At 40.4% G+C, this 15892-nt stretch overlaps 1 protein-coding gene across 1 annotated transcript in view; it reads left to right on the top strand.

Moving 5' to 3' along the window:
* The first annotated feature begins 11363 nt into the window (after positions 1-11363).
* DNAH1 (dynein axonemal heavy chain 1) overlaps positions 11364-15892 on the top strand; it is a 134316-nt gene continuing 129787 nt past the window's right edge. The window contains exons 1-3 of the mRNA XM_044451247.1: positions 11364-11555; positions 12374-12446; positions 14288-14462. Coding sequence (XP_044307182.1) covers positions 11364-11555; positions 12374-12446; positions 14288-14462 — 440 coding nt within the window. The remainder of the gene's footprint in view (positions 11556-12373; positions 12447-14287; positions 14463-15892) is intronic.

Below are 15892 nucleotides of genomic sequence, written 5' to 3'. Positions count from 1 at the left end.
TGCATATTTTCAAACTTCTCTGTGATTACTTAACATGCCTTAAATTAAGTCCTAAAATTGAAAATAGGTTCTGGTTGAACCCTGGTAAACTTGGTCTGACAAAGAAAACCAAGCTGTTGTGTTCATATACCTTTCATGCACTTCTAATCTTAGATTTTTGAAAAAAAAATTCTTCACAATACTGCAAAAGCTTCAGAACTAAGTGCTGTTTTTTTTTGTATTTGAACCAGAATTTGATCCAGCCATGTTTAAATTTGGTGGTTGTTGTTTTTTTTTTAACAAATATGGCACAATTTGCTTTCTCTGTAGATTAATGAGACATTGGGCATGCATAAGCAGAGATAAAGAGCTAATATGTTTCTCTTTCAGCCAATTTAAAGCTGCACATTTTAGCCTCTAATTTTTATGAGGATTCATTTTTTAAGTGATTTTCTCTTTGCCTCTTATAACCCTTGAGTCATTTTGAACTTCATTTTAAAAGCAACAGTTTTCTTAGCCTACTTGGTTGAAATGTTGGATCAAAGAGATGAAGCTGATAGACCAAAAGCTCCTGCCAGTGAGTAAGAAAAAAATGTGGGTGTTTAATGAGTTCAATATGTAATCCTGTCTTTGACTGAGAAATGGAAATTCTAGTTTATGTTGTATCAGCATTTCTATTATAACATAATCCCATTTCTCTTAGTACGATTAACTAACTTGGTATAGAATAATGTTCCGGGCTTATCTGGAAAGCATGCTTTCAGGATGCTCAAGAACTTGTGGTATATCTTGATAAAGGCTTTTGGTTTGTGATGTATAAATTAACTGAGGTGACAGCAAATAAGTAGCATCATAATGAATTACATGTTTTTAACTTTGTTTATTCTGGGTTAGAGTGTAACAGATTTCATTAACAATGGAAGCCTCTGCTACCCTACATTTGAAGACCAAGAGCTTTCTCTTTGCATATTAAGGAATATTTGAGGGAAAACAGTTTTCAAGGGTGTAAAATATAGTAACAGCGAGTTATGATTGGAATCAGTATAGTCTTTCCCTCTCACACTTGTCTCTCTTACAGAGATTTTATAAACCTAATTTTTCCTGACATAAAAGCTCGTTTGAAATACTAGATTGAGTACAAATATCTGTGCCTTTTTGAGAATGTTTATAGATTCCTGTCTCTGGCAACTATATCTATGAAGTATGCTTCAATTAAGGAAAATTACTTTGTGTAATATCAGCTTTGCACCCATGATATATACCCCTAAGAAATAGCACAGTATTTGTGGGAAACCCAAGGCTAGTGGTTTGCTGAGGGGAGGACTGGAACCCTTCTTTCCCTTCTCTTCTGTTAAAAAAGAAAATTGTTCAGTAAGATCAAGAAGCCAACACCATTCCATTTAATTAAGAGAATGACCTGCTAGGATTGTGGGGGAAACGAGAAAGATACTTCATGAAAATACAAAAGTTATTATAGAAGTAGGGTGACCTCCTCTTAACTGGCCACAGACTCTAGTATCTTAAAATAGGGGGTATTCATTATTGAATAGGGGCTTCTGGGATTTCTTCAAGTACCAACCATGTGGTGGTTTCCTGGCTTTGACCATTTTCTCCACATTTTAAAATATTGAACTGACTCTCCAAAGCCTTAGTTACTGGTGTAGAGAGTGGGTCCATCCCATGGTCATTACAGGCTGTTCAAATAGGTTTGTTTGATTATGGGAAGGAGGCAGAGGAGCAAGGGGCAGACCAGGGGCTCACTGATTCAAGGCAACTTCATGAAGTTTCTCAGGCAGAGTGAGAATCAGCCTGCTTTGGATGGGGAGGAAGGATTTTCAGAATGGGAAGGGGAGCAGATGCAAGACCCAGTCCTTGACTTGGTAAGGGGACAGCTGGAGAAATGAGTTGGCCAGTTAGAGGGTCTCCTACTTACTGTTGTCTTGCCCCCAAGCAGCAAGAGCCACCCTGAGGGTGATGTCAGAAGCTTTACTGAAAGGGAGGGACGGGGGGAAGTTTGCTGCCTGGATCCAGCTTTTTACATGGGCAGGTGCTTCTCCCTGCACTTTAGCAGAAGGCTATTTTGTAATAGCCAGTAAACTCCCCAGGGAGCCTTTGAGCTGACATTGTACAAATTAAATGAAATAAATATTCAGAGTTCATACTGTTTTGAAATCTGATACATTTCAGTAAAAGAATTGCACTTCAAGGAGTTTGTCCTGAGTGTGATAAACAGAAGAAAAAGAGGGAATGGATCAGCTCATGACAACTGGGAGTAAGAGGTTTAATACACTGGTATTTTGCCCTTCATCTTTGGATTTGGCTCTGCCCATTGCTGGAATTTGGCCCTCAGGAGGAAAGAAACTCTGTACTTCTGTCTTAAGACCTTACCTAAAATGGGGACAAACAATCATCCCTTTTTCTACTTATTCACCACATGGAAGAAATACATCCCATCCTGTCCCTAAGAATAGTTGAAGTGAGAATTTGAAAAGGTCAAGGACAGCTAAGCTATTTTCCTCATTGTTAATGAGGTTATTTGCTGTTTGTTTGCTTTCTTTTTTCATACTGGATTCTAGGAAGTTGGATTAATGAGCAGATTATTAAGAGTTAAATGCATAGGTATTTGATAAATTCACTTAAAGCTGTGCTTTATTTCTCCACATTCCATAAAGACAGTGCCAATTTCACAATAGTCAAGAAACTAGCATGAGTGCTTCCTCCTGTGCATCTGACAGATGGGCACTCTTTTGATCAAGACACTGAGCAGGAGTTTATTTTAATTGATGAATAGACTTTAGTGATAGCACAGAACTTGAGCGAAGCGCCAGTGAATATACCAGCTGCACAGCAATGAGGATTCAGGTCCATAGTGGGTAGGTGTACTCCTCACTTCCCCCACACAGCTGTCAGTGGAATTCAGCCCTCTCCTATAGTAGCATATGTTGCTTCCGTTTTCGGCAAAGCTTGCCAATCATCTGTACATCATGTCTGGCCCCCTTCCCACAATGGACGTCACTTTAGGGCTCTGACACCTACATGAATGAGGTGTCAATTTAAAGCATAAAATAGAAATGTTTATTTAAAACATTTTATTTTAAAGGGTCACCAAATTGCAAAAAAAAAAAAAAAATCACAGGAATATGGAAAATGACAAGACCGGCAATAAAATGCAAGTTTGCAAGCTCTCCCAGGCCACTGGCTGAAGGCCAGAGAAAACATGTGCATGTTTGCTGAACATGTGCTTGCCAGTTTAACTACGAAGTGCAGCTAGAAGGTTTTGCTTTGCTCACTACGTACAGCATGCCAAGTCAGGCGCAAACCCCGCCCTGTTATGCTCTTATACCACCCCATACTCCACTGCATGAAAAGTTTTTTTCTGCAGCTGGTGCACTTGTGGTATCAGAGCCAGGCTGGGAGAGTAAACATTAAAATAGCAGAATGCAGAGGGTAAGGCAGGGGTGGCACCCAGGTTTTATTCCCATTCCTTGGACACTCCATTTGGTGCCAAAAGTAAATTCCTATGCCTGTTTTGTAGCCAAGCCAGCAAGTATATAGTTAGCAAATATGGCCATCTGGTCTGGCCCTCTTGTTTAAGTATGTTTAATGTCTCTGACTATCCACATGTGTTCTAACTGACAGCAGAGGAGTATAGGGGCAGGAGAGCATCGTGTGCTGTATATGGAAAGGGGTCCATTGAGGTAAAGGGGCCTGAAATTCCAGTGTGTGCATAATTCACTGGGGTATTCACGCCATTTGCTTAGAGCTGGCATCATGAGAGGAAAAGTGAATTAAGTTCTATTTCCGTTCGAGATAATACCTCAAACTGCACATGTTGATGGAGTTGATGTAATGGTTTGGGAGGGGGAGGAGGGCTGAATTTAGAATAAAACAATTAGAATAAATATTGCTCTGATTTTGTTCTGACAATCTGTACAGATTAAATTACATTACATGCAAGTTTTGTCAGAGTCACAAGGGAGGTGTGCAGTGGTACTAAGGAAATCTTTTTGGATGTTTCCTTAGTAGAATAAGCCTAAAGCTCAAGACTTTGAAGGTGAAAGGTTAGCACAGATACCCATGGCTTTTCTTACCCCCTCAAGCGGACATTGTGCAGACACATCAAGAAAGGCACAGCAGGATAATTTTACATTAAAGTTGTTCTACTGTAGCAGTTCAGCAGGCATAAAAGGGTCCAGTTACAATTCATCAGGAGGCCTTGGATCTTGGCTGATAGCAATCATTCATGCTGTGTTGCAAAAATAGCTATAGCCAAAACAAAACATAGCTAATAAAAAACAAAGTCCTGTATGATAAACTCATTTTTCAGGGTATGAGATTTAGGTAGTTAAGCAAAATAGACATTGGGGTAGGAAGGTGAGTGAAAATGTAGGTAAGGAATTTGGTGTGCGAGGAAATTAATTCCTCACCCATTCAGTAATTCTTATGTTAATTTTAAAAATATTATATCCACTTTTACATGAGGTGATCAGTGATCTCCTATAAAGTACATATCCTTGTAACTTCAGAAATCCTGTATGATCAGTCACTTATAACTTAGCCCTCCATTCATTTATTGACCTTGTTCACACATAATAGCAAGCCCTGGTTTAAACAACCCATGGGTTACCATGCATAAGGGGACAGATTAACTCATGGTTTGTTTGCTGGGCTATTTATCCCCTAACAACCCATCAGCCCATTCAACCATCTATGAAGAAACTGATTATAGATTGGTGATTAAAAGTAGAAGTGGCAGGCATGCTACAAGTAGTGTTCCAGCTCTCTCATGCACATCTCTGACAGTCCATGGATTGTTTACCTCTCTCTATATATATTTATTTATATTTGACCTACTCTAAGCACTGAGACTCAAAACAGTTTGCAACGTCAAAAAAACAAAACAAAACTTTGCAGAATCAAAACTTTAATAAAATAAACAAACGTTAAAGGTCGAAATCAGTCAGTTAAAATATTAATATTATGTAAAGTACCAAAATTAAAACAGCCATACAAACAATGTGAACAACCAAGCTCATCTAGAGCAATCTCACAGGTCGAGACTACTCTCAAAGGCCTGCCAGAACAGGAAAAGTGTTTGCCTGCCTTCAAAATTATTACAGGGAGGACGCCTATCTAGTGTACCTGGGAAAAGAGTTCCAGAGCCTTGGGGCAGCCACCAAGAAGGCCTCTCACACATTTCCACCCGTGGTCTGTCATTACATGTAAACAGTCCTATTGTTTTACAGTGCTAGGGCATGTCTTGTTTATTATTTGTGAACTCATTTCTTTTACGTAACTGCAAATTATGATCCTCTGGGTTGTTGTCATTCTACTTTCAATCCTGTCACTGGGAAGGAACTATAGCTCAGTGATAAGAGTACTTATTTTCCATACAAAAGGTTTCAGTTTTGATCCCCAGCATCTTCAGGTAGGGTTGGAGAAACCCTGCCAGAAACCCTGGAGAACAGGTGCCACAGTGACAATACAATTGGGCTAGATGGACCAGTGATCTGACTCAGTGGCTGGATTCACTGAGCAACACCACAAGCAACCCACTAGTAGTAGTGGTGGTAGTAGTAGTAGTAGTTGTTGTTGTTTTACCATGATTTACCCAACAGACAATCAAGAGGTCTCTATGTTATCATGGTTCCCATCTTCACTACTCACTCTTGCCACTGTTGGCATATGCCATGCCAGCACCTGAATTTCAATCCCAAGGTACATCACTCCCTACCTATGCCTGTTTCTCATTGGTTTGCGCATAAAGGCTGTATGGCTGGAGTGGCTCCTGCAGTTGTAGCTCTTTCCAGGGGACACTGTGGTAGTTGCATAACAGGACAGTGGAAACCATGATCCTGGGTTCAGGCAACACAACAAGCCAAGGTGGTAAAGATAAACCATAGAACAAACCAATATTTCTTATTGTGGTTTCTAACGAATGAATTTCCTATGGTGAAATACCTTAACTGGATTTTGACATGACAGACCAACAGTGGCAACCCCCACCCCACCCCTGCGCCACCACCATGGCTTCTCATGTTGTCTGATTCTAGCTAAGTATAAGCAGCTTCCTATGTACACAGAGAACGTATGAATCAATGCATTTTTCACCCTATTTTTTAGAAGCAGTACAAGAAGCAGACTGGAGAAGAGTAAACATTTTGGTCCCCAAGTTAACTTCTAGATACTTGTGTTCCTCAACATAACAATTCAGCTTGTAGTGGGTAATGAAATAAAACCACGATTGCCCTGTTTCTTTATGATTAAATCAGCACAGAAATAGATTGATTGATTGATTGATTGATTTATTTATTTATTTATTTATTTATTTATTACATTTATAAACTGCCCTGTAGTTCATGGGCTCTTTGGGCAGTGTACAGTATAAAACAGAATGAAAACACTAACAGCAATAAAAACAAAATACGTGGAACTTGGCAACTCAACAAGGCTATAAAAGAAGTAATACACTTATATAACACAATCACAGCTTGAAAACATCAATAAAACAGTATCAAATCCAAATTTAGTTAATTATTAAAATGTCTGGTAAATAAAAAAAGTTTTAGCCTGGTACCAAAAGGAGAATAAGGATGGCACCAGGTATATCCCCTTGAGTGTTCCACAGATGGGATGCCACCATAGAGAAAGCCTTTCTCCTGACCACTGCCCAGACTTGCTTCCCTTAGCAGCAGTTCCTTAAGAAGGACCTCCATTTAAGATCTTAAGGCCTGCCATGAACACTTGGATATCGGCTGTTGTCTTTAGGCTACCAGTTGACTTCCCACGAAGATGAAAAGCCATAATTCACATCACAAGCAGGGCTGTAACTTCAAGTTATCTGTAGGACTCATCATGTCATCTGTCTCTCTGTCTTTTCTCTTCACATTTTGAAGTTAATCTTTGCAGTAGTGTTTGCATTAAGCTGAGATTATTTTACTAGTAATGCTTGACTGCATGCCTGTGAATATGGTTGGATCCAGCAGCCGCTTCTTATGAAGAGACACAACAGAGTCACTCACAGAGAAGGCTGCTTATTTCATCTCTGCCTGAATCACTAGTCCAGGATTGGTTCCTAATCCAAAGGCATACTCAGAACAGTGATTCAAATGGAAACCTTTTGCAGAAGGACTGTGGTACTGCTCAGGGCATGTCCAGAAGGCTCCCAGTTAAACACTTGGAAATGGTAGAGAGCTGATGCCAGCCTCAATGGATCTGTGGACATGATGCTACTTTCTAAAACATGAGGGTGGGTCCCAATCACCATGAGAAAACTTTACCACTGAAATGTGCTATAGGTATGTGTATATGTATGCTCTCAATTTGAATTCAGAATAGAAATATGGTTTTGCTGTCAGACATTTGGGAAATGCTAGTTTTAAAAGATAAATTTTATAGCTTTGTGAACCATAGATTTGCAATGTAAGAAATGCACCCTTCTTACAAATTTGTTATGGGAAATCCAGCTTTTCTTCCCCCTGGTGAGAATTCTTCCTGCATCTTCCCAAAATGCTGGTCTCAATATAAATTTGCTGGAAAATGTAATCTCCATGATCTCCACCCCAACAGCCCTAGTCTAATGTTTCATGTCACAGTTAGTGCAGGGGAGAATGGGGCTTGGAAGCAAAAATGACAAAACTGAAGTTGTCATACTTGGGGTACCTCATGGGAAGCCAAGACTCACTGGAGAAAGCCCATCAGGCCAGGGGAAGTCAAAGGCAGAAGAAGAAAAAGACCAAACATGAGATGGATCAGCTCCATAAAAGAAGTCACAACCTTGAATTTGCAATAGCTGAGCTAGACCGTCGCTTTTATGCCCTGAGCAAGACAGGACATTTTGGAGGGTATTCATTTGTAAGGTTGCCATAAGCTGGAGACAACTTAACAGCACATGGCAACAAGAACAGCAGCCAAATGGGGCTGTATAGAGTCTACAGCGATCTGAGCTATCACTCGAAAAAAAATACTCTTCCTTCTTCGGTGTCCAGTCCATTCTGTAATCTGTTATGGTTCTCTTTCAAATGTATTTCTATATTTATTTTTCTTCTACAAGTATTGTGGTCTATAAAAGAAAAATAATTCTGCTCTTTAACGAAATGAAAAAGACTAAAAACATGCAGTTTTCCATCTCATCAATACCTTGACATTTCATAAGCCTCCCAAACTAACAAAAACTAACATAAGCCTCTGCCGATTCTGCAATGGTTGTATTTTCCCCTCTCTCTAGCACAAGAGTGGCCACGTCTGTTTTCCACACAGTAAAGAAGCAGAAAGGGTAGGTTGCCCCTTCCCCCTGCAAAAAGGAAACCCTTATGTCCTTCCTCTTAAATGTGGACTTAACACAGCACAACTGGTGCTGGGTGGAAATGAGCACAAATAGAGAACGGGGAAAGTCACTGTTTAATCATTTAGATGAGAGCATCCCTTAGAGAACAGAGTGCAATGTGGCAGTTACTTGGGGAAAGTTCTAACTTGCTGAGCCAGCACAGAACAGATTAAGCTGACCCCTTTAAGGTATGTAGATTTTGCTCATGCCTGGTTTTTCACTGCCATTTCACCTTCATAATTACAATATAGCATCTGCTCAGTCACTGATCACCAAGCCTTATTATTCGCGGATGCCATCCCACTATGGTGCAGCCATCCATATGTGGTAGCTGCAGCCAATCAGGAATGTTCTTGCTGTGAGAGGTTAGACTGGGCACATAAAGAATAGCTTTGGGGGCTAAATTTTGCACAAGAAAAGGCGCCATTAGCCTCTTGCCAGAATGCTGAGGGCAGCACTTAATTAACATCATCATTTACATAAGTATCTTTATCTAGCTTGGATACGAAGCTCATAATAATTGCTTGTGCTTACATTTAACCTGACAGCTGAATAGAAGTTGTGGGATGAGATCACCCAAGGAAAAAAAGCAACAACCAGATAACTAAACAAAAAGGCTCCTCCTGCACATTTTTTTTCAGTTTATTTTAATTAGCAAAGAAGCTGAAATCAAACTCTTCAGTATTTATGATGTTGTGAAGTTTTTTGTTTGTCTGTTTTTAAACTGTCTTTTAACTATTCTGGACTTTATGGTGTATGTATCATAAGTATTCTTGTAAAGACCCTATTTGTTTTGTCTTAAACTGGGTCTGTGTCTATTTTGGATGATTTCAATTTATAATGGAAGAGGTTTCTGTCATATTTGATATTTTATAATATAATTAATGGCTTATGATAAAATATGTCATGCATTTAGACAGACTAATAATATGAGGAGAAATTCGGCTGTCTGTTGCCAGAGAGATATACTGGAAGGATGATTCAGCACAAACAATACATTAATACACGGATGAGGTATCTGCATCTAGTGAAGGCAAAACTTGAATGTAGGATGATTGTCAGTTGGTTCAGCATGTAAAAATTAAGATGGGTTTGAGACATGTTGCAAGTTTGAACTATTGCAATGAGGGAAATGAGCTATGGTGGCTTATTTCCCCGTGCCACACATGCCAGCCAAAGTTCTCTAATTAGCCTTGCTGTCACCTGATCCCAGGTGTCATGGCTTGTTGGTGGGGGAGCAGAAACCCTGAACTAACTGAACAGCAGTCAAAGGCTTATGTGAAGGTTGCTGACTCCTTAGGACAGGGCAAGCTGAGCCAGTGAGGATAATTGGGGAACGTTGGCTGGGGCACAACATCTAGCAAGGTTAGTCAAGATAGCCACTCTGCAGTTGTACAAACCTAAAATATTTTGTCATCATGTGATACTTTGCAGCCTGTTGTTGGATGCAGTTCGAGGATGCCTCTGCTGTTTAAGAAGATAATAGCTCTCCATATATTTTTGAGCTTTCTCCTTAGATAACATTACACCGAATAACACAAACCCTGTCTCATGATGTGTGATCTATCAATTAGTTGTTAGGCTGGTGGTTACCCTTCCGTGTGCATGTCTTTTATACTGACTGAGGTCATCAGTTCATCTAGCCCTGTATTCTCTCATCTGACCATCAGGTGTTCTTCAGGTCCAATTACATCTGGAGGGCTACAGTTTCTCCAGCCTTGCAGTAGGCAGAGTTCTTTCCTAAACTAAGATCTTTTAGCTGGAGTTGATGAGGATTTGAACCAGTCCTTCTCCGGAGCAAGTCCCAGAATCTTTTGTTATTGGAAAGGCTTGGCCCTTGCATGCTGAGCGTGGGATATTCTGTTTGCATCGGAATTTACTAGCTGAAGAATAGTGCTCACTCTTTTCATGCACATCTGTTGCCCTATCCGTGTTATCTCTAGCTGAGTGGATCCCAGTTGAGAAGTGCGGCCAAAAAGACCTTGTATGAGATCTTGTACAGCAGCACTAGGCAACAATGGACTAGATGAACTAGTAGTCTAATGCATAACTTTATATGTTCAGTACCTTAATCTCCTGTCTCACTTTCTGTCTTCTGTTACTGCTATTCTGCAGGGATTCACATGAAATATAATTACTTTAACATCAGGTTGGTGCCTATCTAAGGAAACATGATATAGTTTCAAATTAGGTTATGTGGCAAGGTGATATACATATTTTACATTATTGCAATTATGTTTCGATTTACCAATATCTGTGATTCTGTTTTATAAATTATTTTGAGGCACTGGAATCACAGTCTGCAGAGGAGGATCCCTTGAGGACATACTCTAAAGAAGGTACCCTTAACTTAGCTAGCCTCTAATATATCTGGGACCTTGTGAAGAGCACCTAGTTCAGGGTTAAAGCTTCCAGTGGACTTCAACAGCTCACTCCCCAATCTCATCTCAAAGATTAAACGAGCATGCTTTCTAGCATGTACAGGGGCACTTTCTTTCTCATCTGATTAACAACTTGTCCTGAACATTGGAGGCTCTTGACAATAGGGTACAAGAAGTGGAACTTGACTCTGCATTTAGGCTTATCTCAGTAAGCAGTTTTAAGTGAAGCATCCACACTGGCAATTGCAGGAGAGAGAACTGAAACTGACAAGGTGTCCTGAAAGCAACAAGTATCTCTCCCCACAAAGAAAAACTCTTCTCTTAAATAGTATTTTCTGGTTAAACATTTATCTGCATGCTCTGATGCTAATTTACGACAGGCACAGATTTCATCTTGTGCCAAAATGTGAGATATAACAGACACAGACTCCACCATTCATTATCACAGATAAGTGTGATTTACTACATTCTGAGTCTTCCTAAGAATATCTACTTATTGCCATTCTCAACACAAACATGGCTACTTTCTTACCAGGCCTGGATGAGCAGAAAATATTCAAAGCTGGGACATTCTCTACTTCTACAATATAGATACTGATGATGATTCTTTTCCCTCTGCATGATGTGAAGGAGTGCATCACAGCCCCTTTCTTTGATTGGTGAGATCAAAGAACAAGATGGATAAAGCCAGGCAGGAAAGGAGCCCCTGTCTCCCTTGCCCCAACAGTCAGGCAACAGATTCTACTCCGGGCCCCAGCTCAAACTCAGCAGATACTTCCTCCAGATTAAGCAATCGGAAATACCCAGTGGTGAAAGAACGGGGATTTTACTCAGATATCCTTGCACCGGGAGCCTCAGATCTTTTGGGGGTAAGTGTATAGAACTTAACTTCTCTTTCTATTGTTGGGTGTCCACTAGGTCCTGTATAGATAACATCTTCTGGCACCTGAGGAAAAGAAAGTCAAAGGGATGTATTTTATGTGTTTACTGAAAAAGAGAGGTGAAAACGTATTTTAAGAATACACAGAGAGAGGAGGTCCCATTTCTTTGCAGCATCATATTTTTCTATTCCATTTTTTGCTGAATCCCTGCTGGGTGTCTTTCCCACTTTACCTATTTTTCATTCCTAGGGAGAATCTTTTCCTGGGTTTCCAGCCTTCTTTTACCACATTTTAATGCTCTAAGGAAAGAATTTAGTTAATGTCTATGCAAGTAGCAATCCATATATTTTGGGTGGTTTTTTTATTAGTTGAATGACTTTGTTCTTAAAACTGGCCGCAGCAGAGTGACTTGGACAAAAGTTTCAAATACATTTATTACAGCCAATAGAATGGAGGTGAGGGGGGGGGACTTGTAACTCATAAAAATGGGTGGAGACTGGTTTACAACATCAAGGATCACAAAAGAAATCCCCCCACCCCCGCTGATTATTGGGTCTCTCTCCAGATGCATTATGATTTCCATGCATAAAGCACTGGATTTCATGTTAGGTGCCCTATCTTCTTTGCAATCTGTTTGCTGTCATGCAAACTTCTAGATCACCAGATAATAAAGTCAGGATGGAAATATAATAAATAAAATAATTGTATGTTCCTGTTCTCCTTATATGACAAAATTCTATTTTGCACATACAGAATTCTCTGTTTCTGTGTCTTTTCCTTGATATGATTTGTGTGTTCAATTTTAGGATGTATGTGCTGGTCCCAGCGTATACAAGGACTTATTGAAACAGTCAGAGCTTGAGGAGCACACACCGAAAGGTAAACAGACACAAAAAGGCACTCTCATCATCATCAAAAAGGTACCTCAATTTTTATCCCTATTTCTTGGTGAGAAAAAGGGATAAAAGTTGAGGTACTGGAACCAACAATAGAAAACATTGGAAAGTATGATTGATCATTGGCAGTGTCAAAAGCAGCAGAGCAGTCAAGTAGAAGAAGGGAAGAATGAACACCTGCAGATTGTCTCAGTAAGAGAGTGGTAGCCATACTTAAGGTGTCTGAGGAGTGGTTAAACTCTTAACTGTGAGTGGAAAGAAAGCTGAGAAAGCCAAACAGTTTGGTTTGGTCAGGAAGCTTGGCAGTAAAAGGGTGGGACATAGAGCTTGTTGTTTTGGTTTGGGATATGGGAGATACTGTCAATATTATATTGGCCCATAGCCCAAAGACTCTCTGGGAGGTTTACAAACTTTAAAAACACAGAAACAACAAAAAATATCATTTAAATAACACAATAACCAATAAAACCAATATAACAGCATCAGCAACCCATAGGATCAGCACAAGGCACAGCAACAACAATAATAAAAAGAGCATTGAAACTAGCTCTTATCTATTACAATATCTGGAAAATAAAAATGAAAGCAGAGATAGCACCAAGCATACCACTTTGGGGAGCATGTTCCACAAATGGGATTCTACTGCTGAAAAGACCCTTCTACTGGTCACTGCCCTCTTATATCTTCACACTTATTTTTGTATATAGTATGACTGTTTAAAATGTGTGGGACTGAAAAACTTAAGACAGATTCTGAACATGACCTATGCCAGACACCTGCATACCTAGTCACCTCCAGGAACCCTCTGTGAATGATAGTAGGAGAGTGAGTACCCAGAGGAGGGCTTTCTCTGCGGTGGCGCCCCATCTATGGAATGCGCTCCCCAGAGAGGTCTGCCTGGCGCCGTCGTTATTTGCTTTTTGGCGCCAGGCTAAGACCTTTTTATTTAAAACTTATTTTAATTGTTAAATTATTTGAATTAATAGGATTTTAAATTTTTAGCCGAGAATGCACCGGGGGTTTTTAAACAATTTTTTAATTGGTATATTGTTATTATTTATGTATTTATGTATCCTTTGTGAGCCGCCCCGAGGCTTTGTTGCGATGGGGGTGGCATAGAAATGTTTTACATAAATAAATAAATAAATTTGCATTTAATAATAGGCTAGAATCCTGGACAATGCTACCTCATTGTTCATGAGCAGTAGTCATGCATACAGCCTGATTACTTCTGCATAAGTAACTCTAGAAAACCCAAGACTTGGAAAGAAACTACAGATCCTGTCTTCACATGCTGTTTGTTCAGGAACTGACAAACTAGGAATCCTGGTTTAGATGTAGCATGATTTTTTTGTTTCTTGGTCACATCTGGTTACATTAGCTGCTCCTTCCTACTAGAAGGAGCCAAGTGGAAGCTATCAGGAAATGTACAGCATTCATTTCTCATAAATTTATCTATTTATTACATTTCTAATTTGCCCAATAATCAATGTCTCTGGATGGATTACAGACAGGTAAGCATGGACATTTTCTCCCCACAATATTTTTTTCAGGTAGTTGAGACTTAGAGAGTGGATGAGCCAGTGTCATCCAGTGATCTTCCTGGCTGAGAGGGGACTTGAATCCATTCCCACACTAACCACTGCACTGCAATGGCTCTTATGGTGCTGAGAAAAAAGTTTAAAAGCACTCATATGCCATCCAAGCAGAAACCTTTTCTCATCACATATACAATGTTCTATATATCTGTAGCAAATATTTTTGCTGCTACAAGGTGAAACCAAAATAAACAAACAACATTTTCTCAACTTTGTTTCTTGCTAGTCACAACATTCAATACACCTGAGAATATTGGGCTTATCTTGGATAACCAACGAATAGGAGCAACTTCAGAGATTATCCAGGAGTCAGATTTTCCTCTGCAAGCATATAAGCCCAAAGTACAAATTCCCTTTGAGGTGCTCCCAGGGCAATGCCCTCGCAAGATTGCAATTGAGAGGTAATTGTTGTTGTGAGTAGTAGTAATAAATTGCATTTATATCCTGTCTTTTTAACTCCTGAGAGGAACTGAAGGTGGCCTAGCTCCATTTTATCCTCACAAGAACCCTGTGAGGTAGGTCAGGCTGAGAGTCTGTGAGTTTGGTACCAAGTGAGGACTAGAACAAGGTCCTCCCAGGTCCCGAAACCACCACTCTAGCCACACCACCACTCTGGCTCTTATCTTTGCTGGCAAGGATGAGATAAAGTGCTTATTCACAATTTGAACACTTCAGACTTTATATTTGACTGTGTAGTCACTGAGCTTTTGTATAAATTTAAGCCCAGTCCTATTGACCATTAGGTACCCCTACCTGTACTGAGCCTATTGAGATGAACAAGCTGTGCAGCAAAGATAAGGAGGGTTGCAATTTGATCTGGCTAACTTTCCATGGGCAGGAATCTGGGCAGGGCCAGATTCTTGTTCATCCATACAAACACATTTATACACATTCATCCTCTTTCCCTTTCTCCTTCTTTGCCCCCCCCACCCCAGTCCCATCACATGTACACACAGCTGACTGGGCTGGTGAAACAGGGCTCTGCCCCTGATGTGCCAGTCTAACCAGTTTATGAACTTGCAGTGAGGAAACTGAGTGGGCCAATGAGGCAGGAATATACTGCTCCACTCTGAGCACCAAAGCAGTGAGCTGAGTTGACAAAGTGGCTCTCTTTTCACTGCTGCTTAGCTGAGCAGCAGCGGTGGGTAGGAATCTGTACTTTGTAGGGTTTCCCATTCCCCTCCATCCCCCGCTGCTGAGGAAACAGCTGAACAGTAGTGAAGAAAGGGAGCTTCTCATGCCTGAGGCAGCAGAAAGAACTCGCCTCCCTTGCTCTTCATCTTTCGAGGCTCCAGGCTCCTTGATGCAGCGATCTTTGTGCATCCTTCACCTTTCCATCAGGGAGGGAGGGAGAGACTTGTTGGGGTGGGGGGGCTGGTGGATTGGAATTCTCTCACCATGTATAGTGTCAGCTTGTGAGGCTGCTGTCCTCTGCAAAGAGAGATCTGGTCAAACCCATTGCTTGCAGTGGATGTAGGTACGGCTAATTTTGCATAGGATTTGGCTACAAAATGCTTGGGATTTAATGTAGCCTTTCCCACAGAGTTGTAGTCTTCATGGAAGTTAAGTCTAACACTCACATTCTGTTTGTGGGACCACTGTGGGAACAGAATCCTTGGTGCAAGAAATGCCTTTGGTTTAATGCAGCATGACTCTTCTTACGCCCTTATGAGGTTTGGAGAGAAAGGATTACATAATGATAGACATGCATGAATTTGTTCCACTAAGTAACAGGGTGAGCCGTTGCCTGCCTCTGAAAGTATTGGCCCATTGGACTGTCCAGAAGCTGATAGTGTTGGCCTATCCCTTTGTTAGCAGAGGGATAGTCAAG

This window comes from Varanus komodoensis, unplaced genomic scaffold (assembly GCF_004798865.1).
Source record: "Varanus komodoensis strain SLA01 unplaced genomic scaffold, ASM479886v1 scaffold6_2, whole genome shotgun sequence".
Lineage (NCBI taxonomy): Eukaryota > Metazoa > Chordata > Lepidosauria > Squamata > Varanidae > Varanus > Varanus komodoensis.
Note: the sequence above shows the minus strand (reverse complement) of the source record. Positions and strands in the feature narration are given on the sequence as shown.